The 13829-nt window shown below is 48.9% G+C and overlaps 1 protein-coding gene across 1 annotated transcript; it reads right to left on the bottom strand.

Annotated features, from left to right (window-relative positions):
- Positions 1-4435: 4435 nt before the first annotated feature.
- PHYH (phytanoyl-CoA 2-hydroxylase) lies at positions 4436-13325 on the bottom strand. The gene is made up of 9 exons (XM_082773190.1): positions 13128-13325; positions 12038-12093; positions 11540-11650; positions 10932-11097; positions 10758-10839; positions 9097-9278; positions 8144-8293; positions 7417-7548; positions 4436-5426 (listed from the first exon to the last, which is right to left on the bottom strand). The coding sequence occupies exons 1-9, from the start codon at positions 13218-13220 to the stop codon at positions 5373-5375; spliced, it is 1026 nt and encodes a 341-aa protein (XP_082629316.1). The 5' UTR covers positions 13221-13325; the 3' UTR covers positions 4436-5372.
- Between the last annotated feature and the right edge of the window lie 504 nt (positions 13326-13829).

Here is a 13829-nt window from a genome sequence, read left to right as displayed (position 1 = left end):
CGAGCTCATGCATTCCCACTGATCCTTGGGAGCAAGAGCAGGCTGGAGGTGCCACTACAAGCCCAGCTGGCCCTGGTAGCCAGCTGTTCTCATCAAAGCCTCCCACGGAACCAGGCTGGGGTTTGGAGCTGTTCAACACCTCCTCAGCCCTCAGCTCCTGCTGCAATGTTAATTTTGAACACCTGGCCCTGCTGCCACAAATTACCTTCCCTTGGCTTTTATGAACACTGGCAAAAATTAAACCTTTAGCGTTTTATCCCTCTGCACTAATCAGTCGAGGCCTACAGGCTCAGATAAAACCACGTTAATGAGAAGTTAATGCCCGTTTGAGTAAGCACTCAAAAGTAAGTCCTCATAGAGGACTTTCCTCTGTGCCTGTCAGCTTCTCATGGCAGAGTCCACGCAGGGCACAGCGAGCTGGGCTCACCCAGCCCTTGCACCTCATTTTATTTTCCCAGCTCACTGCCTGGCTTCCCTCTCCCAAAATTAAGTGTTGGCAGGATGAAAGTGGGCAAAACGTTCTTCTCCTGGGCTATCATTTCCTTTACAAGCCATGGTGAGGATCCTGCTTCATTCTGCCCTGCGATGCCCACGTGGGAAAAAAACACGAGGTGCAGCTGGAGTCTTCCACCTCTCACTGACACAGCAGGGATCAAAAAGATAAAACAACCGTTGTCCTTGGCGTCCTCCTCATCCTCAGGGGTCAAGGAGTGGTGAAACTGGGAGCAGGGCAGAGCAAAAGGCACGAGGTGGGCGCTGCTCCATGCCCTGGGGCTGCAGAAATTGCTGCAGCTTTACTGGGGCTGCTGCAATGTCAGGGTGCTGTGGGTTAGCTTAGGGTGAAGCAGCCTTGCTCCCTGTTTTTTGGGGTGGAAAAGCTTTTCTGGAAGTGGTATTTAAAGCTAGGAAATAAATAATTGAGAGTAGTTAAAAAAAAAAAAAAAAAAAATCCTCAAAAGTGGCTATTAGACAAGAAAAGGGGCCCTCTGGGAAGCTATTTCTGAAGTCTTGAAATAAAACAGCCCCAGACAGGGTTTCCCTCTAATTTCCTCTTCGTTTCAAAAAGAAAAGTGAAATCCCCACCTTCAGCTGCTGTCCTGGTGGCACCTGAGCTCACACTAAGGGCTCGCAAGAAATGGATTTGCTGTGCTTCCTTCACGTGGAGAAAGATGCTGGAGACCTGAAACATAATCTTGCATATAACCTTATGGTAATAATATTAATGCCATCTAATTATATGTTCAGTTATTAATAACCTTATATTAATATCCACCCAAAAGTATATCAAAAGAGATATTGGGGGGGGGGGAAAAATCATGAAACAAAGCACATCTGTCGTCATTCCTCTTTGATTTTCAGCTCAGGTTTCTTTTGAAGTGCATCAGCTGCTCAGCCTGGGGGCAGTCACTTTGTGCCAGCATAACGCGCTTTTGCAACGCAGTATTTGGGTAAGTTACTTATTTTGAGGGCAAAAAGCACAGAAATCTGGCTGGAGAGCAGTGGCTCTCCCTGCTCAGAAGCTGCTGAGGCAAAAGATTAATTCTCTCACAACTCCAGTTACAGTCACAGAAGTGGCTGCTGGAGTAAGTTTGCCCCATCTGGGTCTGATTCGCACTGAAAGGCACCACGGGGTGCTGACAAAATCCTTCTGGGCAGCTCCACTGGCGAGCGGAGCTGGAGGAGGAACCTGCCGAGCTCCACAGGTCCGATCCAGAGCCCAGAAGGGGCTGTGGGGGCAGCAGGGGCACCCCTCGGGCACAGGCAGCAAGAAGCAGTCTCAGGACAAAGGCTGGAAAGGTTTGCCAGTTCCAGTGTAAGGTCACGATTTAAGGTTACTGCACAATCTGAAGCAGAAGTCACTTCATATTTCGCAAAGCCAAATTCAACCTCTTCCTCTCTCCAGGTTCTCTTGGATCGTGGTCTTGGCAGCAGCACTGCAGCCCTCCCAGCTGGCAAAGTGACAGTGACACCGGTCTTGTAACCAGGTCTTGGGTAAGCAGTTTCATGGTGTTAATTTTATTGATTAAACTAACAGTGAAGCTGCAGGCAGAGGTGGTTTCCAACCCCTTTTCTTTTTGACCTGAAATGGCTAGGAGAAATTCTCATCTCACAGCTAACTAGCTCTTTGCCTGCTTTCTGGAGGTGAATTCAAACACCTCACGCCTTTTCTCCGTTGGAGCAGTGCTCCAGCCTCCCTGAAACATGGGGAGCTGCTTCGTGTGCTTCAGCTGGGAAAGAGTTTCCCCAGGAATGGTAAACCACTCATCGTGGTACTGCGGTTTCAGAAGCTGCTCCAACACAGTAGGGGAAGCCCTGCCTCTCTTTGCTGACACAGCTGAGGCCAAATTAGTTTAAATCTCATTTTGTTGCCCAGTGAAAGCCCAGGCTTGGCTCTGTGCTGGTCACAGCTGCTCTGTGGAGTTGCTGGGAATGACATCAACCTGTGTTGTAATAACTCAATACTCAGTGTGCCTGTGCAGAGTCTGGGCACCTCCGAATGGGAAACAGCGTGGGGCTCAACTTTGCTAAACTACAAAAGCCTTTGAATAGTCAAATCTGCTTTGAAAACCTGTAATATAGTTAATTAAGCTTCCTTTTCTTCCCCAAAGTCAGACTTTGATCTGCACCAGTAGGAGCCAAAACCAGGCTTCAAAAATCCTTCCTTTGGCACCTGGACAAGTGTCTTCATATCAAAGCGCTGAGCATGCAACAACTGTCAGCGAGGGCAGGAGTTAGAGGCTAAATTTGACGTGTCTGACCTCTCTGTCTGGAAAATCACACACCAAGTCTACGCAGAGGACCTTCTCTTTATTTATTTTCATTTATTAAGTTCCCCTGAAATATCATTTCAAGTGTTTAGGGCACACAGTGTCTTAAACAGCGGGGCTTCTGGTATGTGCAGACAGCTGGAGAAGTGAAAATGTGTTGGTGCCCAGCACTTGGCTTCCCTTCCACCAGCCCTAAACCAGCAGCTCCTCAAAGCAGGGCCCAGAGGGTGCACTCCAAAGGCTGTGCAAGGTGAGCCAAATGCTTTTTGAGAGCTTCTTTAAGTGCTGGTGGCCTCACAATCATTGAGCCTTCCTCAAAAAAAATCAGCGTGGGGCAGCAGGGGGCTTGGGTAACTATTGCCTTTCCTCTCCTTTGTGGTAATTCAAAGAAGTGTTAGCTTGGGACCAAGGCTAGTAAGACCATGCAACTCCTCTACACCCACAGCTCCTCCCTTGCATGCCCTGCTCAGCTCTGCCACCAAATTCAGATTTTTTTTACTGTGAAATTGTGCTGGAGCCGGTGCTTTCTGTAGGGACTGCAGCAGGTGCAGGCAGTGATGCTTTGTGCTGCTCCCTGCCCTCTCCACCTGAATTGCAGGGGGCTGTGGCTCTGTCCTGAGCACAGGGGCTGGGATCTGCTGCCAGATAGGCCCCAGCTTTTCAGGGAGGGTTGGCTGGAAAGGAGGTTAGAAAGAGTTTTCTAAGAGTAAACTGAGGAAAATCATTGAGACTTGACTAAGAATGGCCTAATTAAAATCACTTTCTGAGCTCGCTCTTTGTTTAGAGAAAGCTTTTATATCATGTCTGAAAGTGCCTTAGCAAACCCCTGCCAGAGGTGCTGCGCTGTACTGCAAGGAAGCTAGACCCTAAAAAGGACAGGTCTCTGGGTTTTGGTTTTGTCTTCCCTAAAAAAAAGCTTAAAAAAAGAGACATTCATTTCAGGGGGAAGGGATCTGACTGCTTTGCAGGGTGAGGTTTGCACAGAGGTGAGCTCGCCTCAGGTTTGTCCTCCCCAGGCTCTGGATCTGTTGTAGGAAGGAGTGAGCACCCAAGTCTCTCATCAGCTGCTGAGTGCAGGCGATCTGCGAGGTCTTTGATGGGTTTGTTCTTCTGAAAGAAGAGATTTAAGCCACAACCCCTAGGCAGAGATGCACACGTTTTTAAAAACAAAGCCAAAGCTCTTCTTTCCCTTCTCTCCTCCAGTCGTAGAAAGGGAAACTCAAAGAGTCTGGCAACTCACAAGCTCTGGGACTCTGTGGGACACCCGTGGATCTTCCCTGTGGTCGCAGCTCCCTCTGCAGCCAGCTCAGCTGCATGAGCAGCACCAGCCAGCGAGGTCTTGCTTGGTCCTGTGTCAGGAACAGGACGGGGATCCCCCAGAGAGCAGCAGCTGGGCTGAGCGGAGCCTCCAGCCCACTGGAAATCTTTCACTCAGGCCCACGTAGCAAGCAAAGGCAGTCCCCAGGGTGAGAAGGGTGTGAGTGGTGTGGGTCAAGGATGGGATGCACCTGATCTGCTTTGCCCGAGCAGCCTCCTGACCATGGGGCAGCAGGTGGAAGGGCCGAATGGAAAAGAGACAAAGACAGCAATTGTATACTGGAATGTACAACTACATGTGTAACACCAGGATTTCTGAACGGCGGAAGTAATACCACGTAGCCTCCGCATAGAGTTTTGCTCTAATTTAATAAGCATTTCCAAAAATCTAGGTTCTGAAAGCAAAAGAACCTTCCAGAAGTCAAGGAAAAACAGAGGGAAAGGTGAGAGGATGGTGGCAGTGCACGTCAGCCCATCCTGAGGAGTGCTCAACCACCTCCCGACCAGCCACCAGCACCAGGCACTTTTTCCAGACCTGCCAGACTTGGAGGACTCCCCCCTCGTTTCGCACAGCCCCGTATCCTTGGGAAGGCCAAGAGGAGGCTGTTTGGCCGGCCCAGCACTTCCCAACCCCATTACCCACACCTTTATCTTGTGCCAGGGCTGCTCAGCCTGCAATCAGACCACACCAGGCTACGTCTGGAGAACTCCACCAGCGATCACATTCCAGCCCATGAATTCCATTTCCCTGTGCACGTGGTTGCTGCCTTCCCTCTGCCCAGCTCCTTGCCCAGCTCCCTTCTGCTGGTGTCACTGTCTCCATCTTCAGCAGCTCTTCTAATGACTTCCCACATACTGAGGGGCCGCAGGAACCTGAGTCCCTGTGCTTACTTTGCATAGAAAGAGGAAGTTAGGCACTTTAAAAACCATACCCTTGCATAAAAATCTTATATTAACATAGCATCAGCTTCAAGGTACGGAACTTTTAAACCACAAAGAGTGAAAACATCAAAAAATCAAGGTGCTCTTTGAAGACCGTCATTCTTTGATTGGCTAAAATAACCACAGCAAATCTCTGTTTTCCTAGGTTAGATTTTCCTTGACGTATGTCAGCTGTTCAACCTCAGTGCGATTATTTTGCATTAGCATAAAAAGGTTTTGTGGTGCAGCGTTTGGCTGAGTTACCAGTACGCAGGTCACCAAGGCACACACAGCTCTGCTGTTCTCTCCCATCAGAGGCGCTCAGACTCAGACAGATGTTTTCCATCCTGGTCCTCAGACGTTGTTCTACAGATTAATCCTTTCCCCTCGCACAAGCCGTGCTCGGAAGTTCCAGATATCCTTCAAAACAAAGGAAAAAAACACACCATCAAACTTACTGAACATCAAATATTTCAAATCCTAAATACCAAGGAGCAAAACACAGACAGAACTGGGAAAAAGGCACAGCCTCCACCCCCAGAGGGACAGCTCATTGGCAGGCTCAGTTCTGGAAGGAAACAAGCAGCACAACGAATATTATCCTAGCAGAAGTCATCCAAACGTGCCGGTGCACACCATGTGCACCTTGTGCTCCTCTGGGTGACTGGAGAAGCTCCAGAGCTGACTGCGTACCGTGTGCTGCTGCACGTGAGCAAGCGACTTGCTCTGTGCAGCAGAGCCCAGCAGGAAATAATAACAGAGATGAGCTGAATACGATCCCTTTGCCAGAAATCAGGTTGTGAGCAGACATCAATGTGGACTCTAAAGCAGAAGAAGAGACTGCTTCAAGGAGGTAAGCCTTGGGCAAGCTCCTGTCTCAGTTTCCCTGTCTGAGGATTGCTTAGTTCTCATCATTGGTCTTGGGAAGGTAAAATATAAGACCCGAGCACTCCTCCTTGGGAAAAAGCTCCTATTCTGGTTAAAGAAAGCATAAAGCTACAAGAAAACGCACAGCCTCATCTAAGGCACGTACGGGCACAAACTTATTTCTATTCCCAGAAAGGAACTTTGGATTTCACTACCTGAGTAACTCCAGGAATCAAAAGCCAAGCAGCCGTAACTGTGCAGGCAATCTGCAAGTCCAGGGTTGCAAAATAAAGCCTGATACCCAGCCACACCTCAGCACTCCACAGAGAAAAAAACAACACAGCCAAAGGAGAAAAAGAAATCCCTCTGCTCCATAATGCCCTACACACTGAGTAACTTGAAGAGGAATTCACTGCCTTGATACTGGATGTGTATCTGTTAGGGAACTGCTGTGGATAAAGAAATTCAGAACACTTGGAAACATTCAACCCTTGTAATAAGGTTTGTTCTTCTGTCAGGGGCTTAATCCCTGGAGAACTTAGATGTGTTTTATATTTTACACATTGATTTCAATTATTTATAGCGAGAATCTGTTACATTCATCTTTTTTTTTTTCCTTTTTGTGGCAGATATATAGTGCTGCCTACATTCCTGCTTTTGCCTCCAGTCTGAACAATTGATGTGGGATTACACTTAACCAAAACCCAATCCGTCAGCTTCTGCAGTCAGATGTGGCTGCTTGTTTTAAAAGGAAAATCCACCTGCCACTAGGAGCTGAAACCGTAAGAACTGGGGACATGCCAGATAGGGACAAGCACAGAATTTATTATTGCACCTCCTAATTGCTGTGAATTCAGGACAAGACATCGCTACATCTTCCTGTTTACGCCCTGCAGTCCAAACACAGCTGCCAAGGGCTCTGCTTCAGCAAACCTGGAACCGGGAGATGCAGCAAAGGGTAAAGCTGGCATGAAGTGCCCCCTGCTCCTGCCTTGCCACGTTAGCCCTCCCCAGTGCTACCCCACTGTCTGGAAAGGCCAGACAACTTGTCAGAAAGCCCAGACCCCCTCGGACGGTGTGAGAAGAGCTGAGCCATCACTGCAGCAGAGCCCAGAGCTCCTGCCTTACACAACAACTCCACTTTCAGTCACTTGAAGAAGTGCTGACGTGGTCTGCACCTTCCCAGCTTGCTGAGAAGGGACCAAGGCACGTTCACAAAATCCACTTGGATAAGCAGAGCTGGAGGAGGAACCGCTAGAGCTCAACCAACACCAAAGGGCTGCCTAGGGAGCAAGGCCATTTCTCCAGCACAGGTAGCCAGACAGCAAGAAGCAGCCTCAAGAGCACAAAGACCAAAAAAAAAAAAAAAAAAAAAGCCTGCAGCCATCCTCACGGTATCAGACCATCAGACCTTTTATTTTGCCAAGCTTGGCATAGCTTTACTGTGAAGCTGGGAGTAGCAAAACCACAGAGCTGCCATACAAGAGGTACGTAGGAAGGGGAACTGAACTGGATTGTAACAAGGGACACACCGAAGCCTTACCCTGAGTTTCATAGCAGGCAAGCTGTATTTCTTTTGTACCATTTCTTGCAGTTCTTTCTCCAGGTCTTCTTGGATCGTGTCCTTGACATCGATGTAGTAGCCCTCGGAGCTGGCGAAGTGGCAGCTTATGCTCTGTGGGAGGAAATTGGCATCACACTGCTGCACTGATTACAAATAACAAAGGGAAAGAAAAATCCCGTGTCCCTGCTCGTAGGCACCCCCCTCTTTCCTTACAGAACAACCCAGCAAATTCCTTCCTCCATTCAGAGAACTCCTGCAAGGGTTTCCCTGGAGAAATATTCCTGCTCACTCACATGCCTTTATCCCCTCCTCTCAAAGTGTTCTCCCAGCCCCAGCAAGAGCTCCACTCCCATCCCTCTGCCTCCCCACACCAGCGTTAGGCAGGATGTTTCCAGCCACCCTGGAAATGAGAGAGAAGCACTGAGCTCACCACCTCACAAGTTTCTAAGCACTTCAAACACAGATTCAACACCTAATTTCTGCTCCTGCTCTGTTTTTTCTCAAGCAGCATGCTCTTCTCCCAAAACACAGAGATGTTAAAAAGGAAGAAAATAAGAGAGAAAGCAAAAGTATATCAGGAAGTTAAAAAACACCTTTAAAAGCTCAACAAATACTCATGAGTTTGGGGGTGTGAGGCAATTTGATCAGTTTAAAGCAAGCAAACAAACAAAAATACCAGCAGGTACAGCAAGAGATGGTTTCCTACCTTTCGGAACCCCGACGTCCTGTTTATCCCAGAGCCGTGGATGAGCAGCGGATGGAAGAACACCGTGTCTCCCTTCTCCATGACAAGGTGAACCTTGGGACCCTTCTCGTCGTAATTAATAATCCCATGGAAAAGCTTGTTTGTTTTACCCTAGGGGGAAAAAAAAATAGCTGGGTTGAAATCACTCGGTTAAAATTAGAGCAAAGGGAGATTGTCTGTGCAGGGAACGGTGGAGACAGCTCCTGACCTGCATTCCTCTGGGAGGTTATTTGGTATGACCAACTGAGAGTCACTTGCATGCCTAAAAGTCTGCCTACTACAAGCCTGAGGCATAGCAAAATCTTATCTTTTCCTATTTTCTGAAGCCAGATGACAGCAATTAAGAGGATTTCTCCACTGGAGAGAACAGAGAAGAGCAGCAGGAAATCCCACAAGGGATGCCACCTCTGGGATCCAGCCTTCTGCTCCATTCTTAACAGGAAGCTAACATGAGGTATTTCATCCCAGCCTGTTGTTTGCTATCCCGTTTTGCTCCTACAGGCAAGTCCCTGAGCTCTGCAAGCAGGAACAAATTCTCAGGAGGAGAGAGAATCCTCAGACTTGGCAGGGGCACTGGAAAACCGTTCACGTGTTCAGGCAGCAATGCCACAACGTGACGGACAATTCAGAGGCCCCAGCCCCTGGCCCCAGACTATGGTGCAAGTTCAGCTCTGGAAAAGGATCCCCTCCAGCATCTAGGTCTGGAACTAGGGAGGTATTTTGAAAAGTACACCAACATTTTGGGATGATTTATCAGGTACTTTCCTCTAACGAAGAACCAGGGTGACTTCACTGAGAAAGGCTTTGGGTGAAGCTGGGAACAGGAGTGAATCTGCCCAGAAAAAGCCTTAATGAGAGCCTCAGCTTTGTCCCACGCCCCATGTCTCTGCGGTGAGCCCCCCGTGCAGCTCTACCTCCCACTGCGGGTAGGCGTGAGGCTTCAGGGACTCCTTGTGTGTGCCCGGCTGCACCACCAGGCACCCGTTGGTCTCGTCAGCCCTCTCCATGGCGGTCCAGGAGCACACGATGCGGTCGGCCGGCCGGAACGGGAAATAGTGCAGGTCCTGATGCATGGGGTGGAGAAAGGTCTGCTGATCTGCAACACAGGGAAAACACCTTCAGCATCATCAAACGGGGCACGGCCTCCTCAGAAAGCTCCTCTGGTGGCCTTCACCACCACCACCACCCGCCTGCCAAGCTTTCGCCTTCCATTTGGCTGCCCTCGTTTGTGAACTTTAACCAGCGCGGTGTTGCATAAACTTTTCCCAGCACAAAGATTTTCAAATAGCTCCAGACAGCAGCGCCGGGAAGGCTGTCAAGAAGCCTCTTGATCTGTCACTGTGCTGCAAGGAGAATCAACCCTGCCCGTGCTGCACTCCACAGCTGTTCATTTAGCTGTTTATTCTCTTTTTTTTCTTTTTAATCTCCCCAGACAGTCTACCCAGCACTCTACTAACCTTCCTCCTAGAGACTTTTTCCCTCTAAAGTCAAAACAAAAATATTTCTGTATGCTTGTTATTTCTCTTCCTACCATGGAAATGGAAACCTCTCATCCTCTTTCACACCAAAACCAATATTAGATGATTTATTTAACCACTGAGTGTGCTCCCAGGACAGATATAGTAAGGGGGTTTCTACTTGCTTCATTTGTCATATTACTTAGACTTCGGGCAGCCTAGAAAACTCTCCTGAGACCTGCAGCTCTCCTCAAGTACTCTCAAAAACACCAAGTGGAGGTTTTATAGTTACAGAGCAGCTTCCCATTTCTTGACCACAACTGTTTTCCTTTTACACTAAAAATGCATGGTTTCCCGTTGAATTCCCAAACAAAACCAACACGCTCTCCTGCGACGTTTCTCAGATGGCAAGTGGAGGTGACTTTCACCAGCTCGGTATTTTAATAACTCCACCTGCCATGTGTCTGCACATCCCAGCATAAGAAACTGCTCAGGTCTCAACTTCCCTAAACTGAACCAGCTTACGTGGGGTCAGAGCTACTTTGGAAAACTGTAACACGGTTGGTCAGGTTCTCTTCTCTCTCCCTGCTCATCATCTTTGTGTAAATTATAATTTCAAGTTCCAGCAGAGCCAGGCTTCAAACTCTTTCCTTTGGCACCTGCTCAAGCGCCTTCACATCAAACCGCTGAGCGTACAGACACTGTCATCAAGGTCAGGAGCACATGAACTCTGAGCAAAAGATGATCTCTGTACTTATTGCCTTTTACTGAGGTCCACAGAAGGACTTGTTATCACCACGTTTGAAAAGCCAGGCTTACAGGCACGGCACATTTCCAGCAGTGGCCCCTTACGCAAGCACAGCTGGCTGCACAGGGAGCTCTCTTGCCCACTTCGAACACTTTGGTGCAGCCAAGAAAACAAACAAACAAAATCCACTGAAAACTGAAATACAAGAAGTGTTATCTAGGGAAGCTACAGTTAAAAAAACCCGAAGTGTTACCAAAGTGGTCTCATAAATTAAAAAAAAATATATATTTTGTTTTAATTTGTCTCACATTATTCAATAGACAGCGTACACAAATGATTTCTGCATTTCTCTTTTCCAAGTTCTCCTTACCAGAGTCTGGAAGTTTGTTAATCAGCATGGTGTGCATTGCCATTATGTTTGGCCCTGTGAAGCACTCAACGTATTTGAGGATCTACAAGGGAGAAAACATCAGAAAAAATATCAGAAACGTGAAAGACAAGAGAGAAGATCACTGAGGGGCTGCATTTTCTTATTTTTATTTACCTCGGGCAGGGTGCAGTATCTGAAGAGCTCTTCATCTTCCTGGAAGTCCTGCACTTTGTTAACTACATTTTCAGACTGGCCATACTCGGATTTCAGGGCCGTGTTTTTCATAATCATAGCTCCTGGGAGGCTCACCTCCTTCTTACAGATCCTGATGAACTCCTTCCTGTAAAGTGGGAGACAGAGAAGACAGAGTGCTTTGTAGCTTTATTTGGGCAAACTACTCTCCTCAAAAGCACTGCATCCAGCACCACCACGTCTGTTTTCATAGAATCCCAGAGTGGTTTGGGTCAGAAAGGACCTCAAAGCCCCCCCAGTGCCACCCCCTGCCATGGGCAGGGACACCTCCCAGCAGCCCAGGCTGCCCAAAGCCCCATCCAGCCTGGCCTTGGGCACTGCCAGGGATGGGGCAGCCACAGCTCCTTTGGTCACCTTGCTCCTCTCCACCCTCTGAGTGAAGAATTTCCTCCTAACCTCTAATCTAAATCTCTCTCTTTTAGTTTACAACCATCCCCCCTCATCCTGTCACTTAGTTTTGGGGCAGTCCAACATCCCCAGGCTCCCCTCGTGCCCATGACCGATCAGCACCTCGGCCAAGCGTCCCATACCTGAAGCGCTCGATGTCTTCATCGGAGACGAGCTTCTTAATGAGCAGATAACCATTATCTTCATAGAACTGCCTTTGCTCTGGGGTGAGGACGTTGTTGTCCAGGGTGTAGCTGAGACATAGGAAAAACACGTGGTGCATTAGGGCATGCAGGGCATCGGTGCTAGGGGCAGATGGCCCCAACCAAACCCCGGGGGAAAATGATGGAGAAACCCTCTCTCAGCAGGCACCAGGGCACAGGGATAGTCTGTGGTCAGATTATCCACTGGGACATTTTCAAGATTTGGGGTTAAGCTCTTTTATTAAACTGCAGTTAAATAAAAGGAGAATGCAGCCCTGCAAAATGGAAGGCTATGAAAGGCTGGTGATCAGCGCAGGAGCGAGGTTATGCAGGGTGGAAACAAAACTTGAGCTCAGAAGGGTTTTTGTTGGTGGTGTGGGTTTGTTTGTTTGCTTTTGTTTTGTTTTCCCACTCTGTATGGAAGATGATCTAACTTACCGAAACCTCCCTGGCTGAGGAGCAGCAGTAACGTGTGCTGAAGTAGGAACGCTTGTCTGGGGTGCAAATTAAGGAATGTACACACAGACACAGAGTTAATGAACATCCCCATGTCCTGAATCCTACCGTATGGGTTTATGTCTGATTTTGTGCTCCTGCTTGCACCTGTGTCTCTTATCAGCCTGAGATAACTGCTACCCATACATCTTTATACTTTTTATACATTTGGAGACTTTTATGTCCTGCCTGATCACATCCCCTTCACTAATTTATTATAATTCAGAAAACTTGCCAGCATTCAGCTCTGTGAATCAGCAGCATTTTTTTTTAAACGTTTATTTTTAAAATAAATAAATAAATAAATAAATTTTTTTTTTTTTTATTATTATTTTTTTTTAAAGCAAAATTTAAGGCAGCAGCTTCAGAAATAGCATCAGCAGGCAGTCTGCACTTAACTTTTGGAAATGTGCAACAGACCAGGGTGAAAACTTTCTGCCCCCGTCTTGTTTCTTTGATCTGTGTTGAGAGGCAGCCTCCAAAGCCTCCACATCCTTTCCCACTCGCCAGTACAGCACAGACAAAACCTCAGAGCTTTTCCTGGCGCTGGGCTAATGGTCAGGTCTGAGACTTTCTGTGTGATTGCTGAGCCGTGCAGGGTTTATCTCACCCCAAAATGAAAATCTCTAGGGTAAATGCCCCTGCTCACTGCTCCCAAAACACAGGCAGCCGTAGGATGATCACGCGCGTTGTGCTTTCGGCATGTTTTATCATCAGACCCCAAGAAACGAGTGAGCAAAGCTGATCAGAACATCAGGTGCCGTGGAGCGATGCCATCAGCTGCACGCCCCCGTGCCCGGGCTGTAGGGCTCAGGGGAGAAACTCCAGGCAGCGAGAGGCTTTTTGGGGCTTTGTTTTTCCCCAAAAACAAAGCACCAGGGCACACGCTACCACCCCACAGCCGGGGTGCCTGCGCGTCCTCGTTGCACAAACCACCACCAAAGCCCTCCTAGGTGTGCAAGAGCATCCAAAAAGCCCCCACCCTAAGAGGGTCAACGCCTGGCCACCCCCTCCCCACCGCCACAAAGGATACAAGGGCAGGGGCCGTCCCCAGCCGGGGCGAGAGGTGCCGGAGGATGGTGTCCAGCCGAGCCGCCGGGCCCGACTTCTTCCCCAGCTGCTCCATCGCGCTCGTCCCGCAGCCTGACCCTACAAAACACCCGGGGAGGAGCTGGGCCCCGTCACCCTCTGCAGCCCCTGCCTCGGCTGCACATGCGCCAGCAGCCGTGCATGCTCAGAGAGGCTGCAGAAAGGGAGCCAAGGCCTGGCAGGGGTTGCGAGTGGGAGGGCCCGCTGGAGGCTGGGAAGGACGTGGGGAAGCTCGGAGCGTGCTTTTCTTTGCTCTCCCCTTCCTGTGTTTTTCTCTTCCTCTGCCAGCAGTCGCTGAGCCGCGAGGATTTAATCAGCCCTGGGCGGAGAGCGGCGCTTGGCACGCTCGGTCGCAGAGCACGGATGGGGCTGGCAGGAAAATTCTCTTTATTTAGCTCTTGTCGCTCAGGAGACGTTCAGAGCTTGCCTTTTTCTCCATGAATAGGATCTTTATGGCCCCACAGTCACCTCCACATCGTGTCAGGGTCTTATTTGCATTGACACAGACCTGGAATGCTTGCATATTCCATCACAGCTGTACTGGATGCAGGACACTGAGCTGGGTGGCCTTTCTGCCCAGCTCCTGGGGCAGCTCCGGTGCTTTTAAGTCAGCAAAGAGGCCAAGGAGCAAAGCAGTGCAGCACCT

This window comes from Aythya marila, assembly GCF_965140915.1.
Source record: "Aythya marila genome assembly, chromosome: 1".
Lineage (NCBI taxonomy): Eukaryota > Metazoa > Chordata > Aves > Anseriformes > Anatidae > Aythya > Aythya marila.
This window is presented reverse-complemented; position numbering and strand designations above follow the sequence as displayed.

Bases quoted from the DNA above. Each gene is read 5' to 3' on its own strand.
- PHYH (XM_082773190.1), bottom strand. From the start codon at position 13,220: ATGGAGCAGCTGGGGAAGAAGTCGGGCCCGGCGGCTCGGCTGGACACC. The intron at 11,651-12,037 runs GTAAGTTAGATC...CCTATGTCTCAG, and splicing joins CCTCAGCCAGGGAGGTTTCG to CTACACCCTGGACAACAACG. The intron at 10,840-10,931 runs GTAAATAAAAAT...TCTCCCTTGTAG, and splicing joins GATACTGCACCCTGCCCGAG to ATCCTCAAATACGTTGAGTG.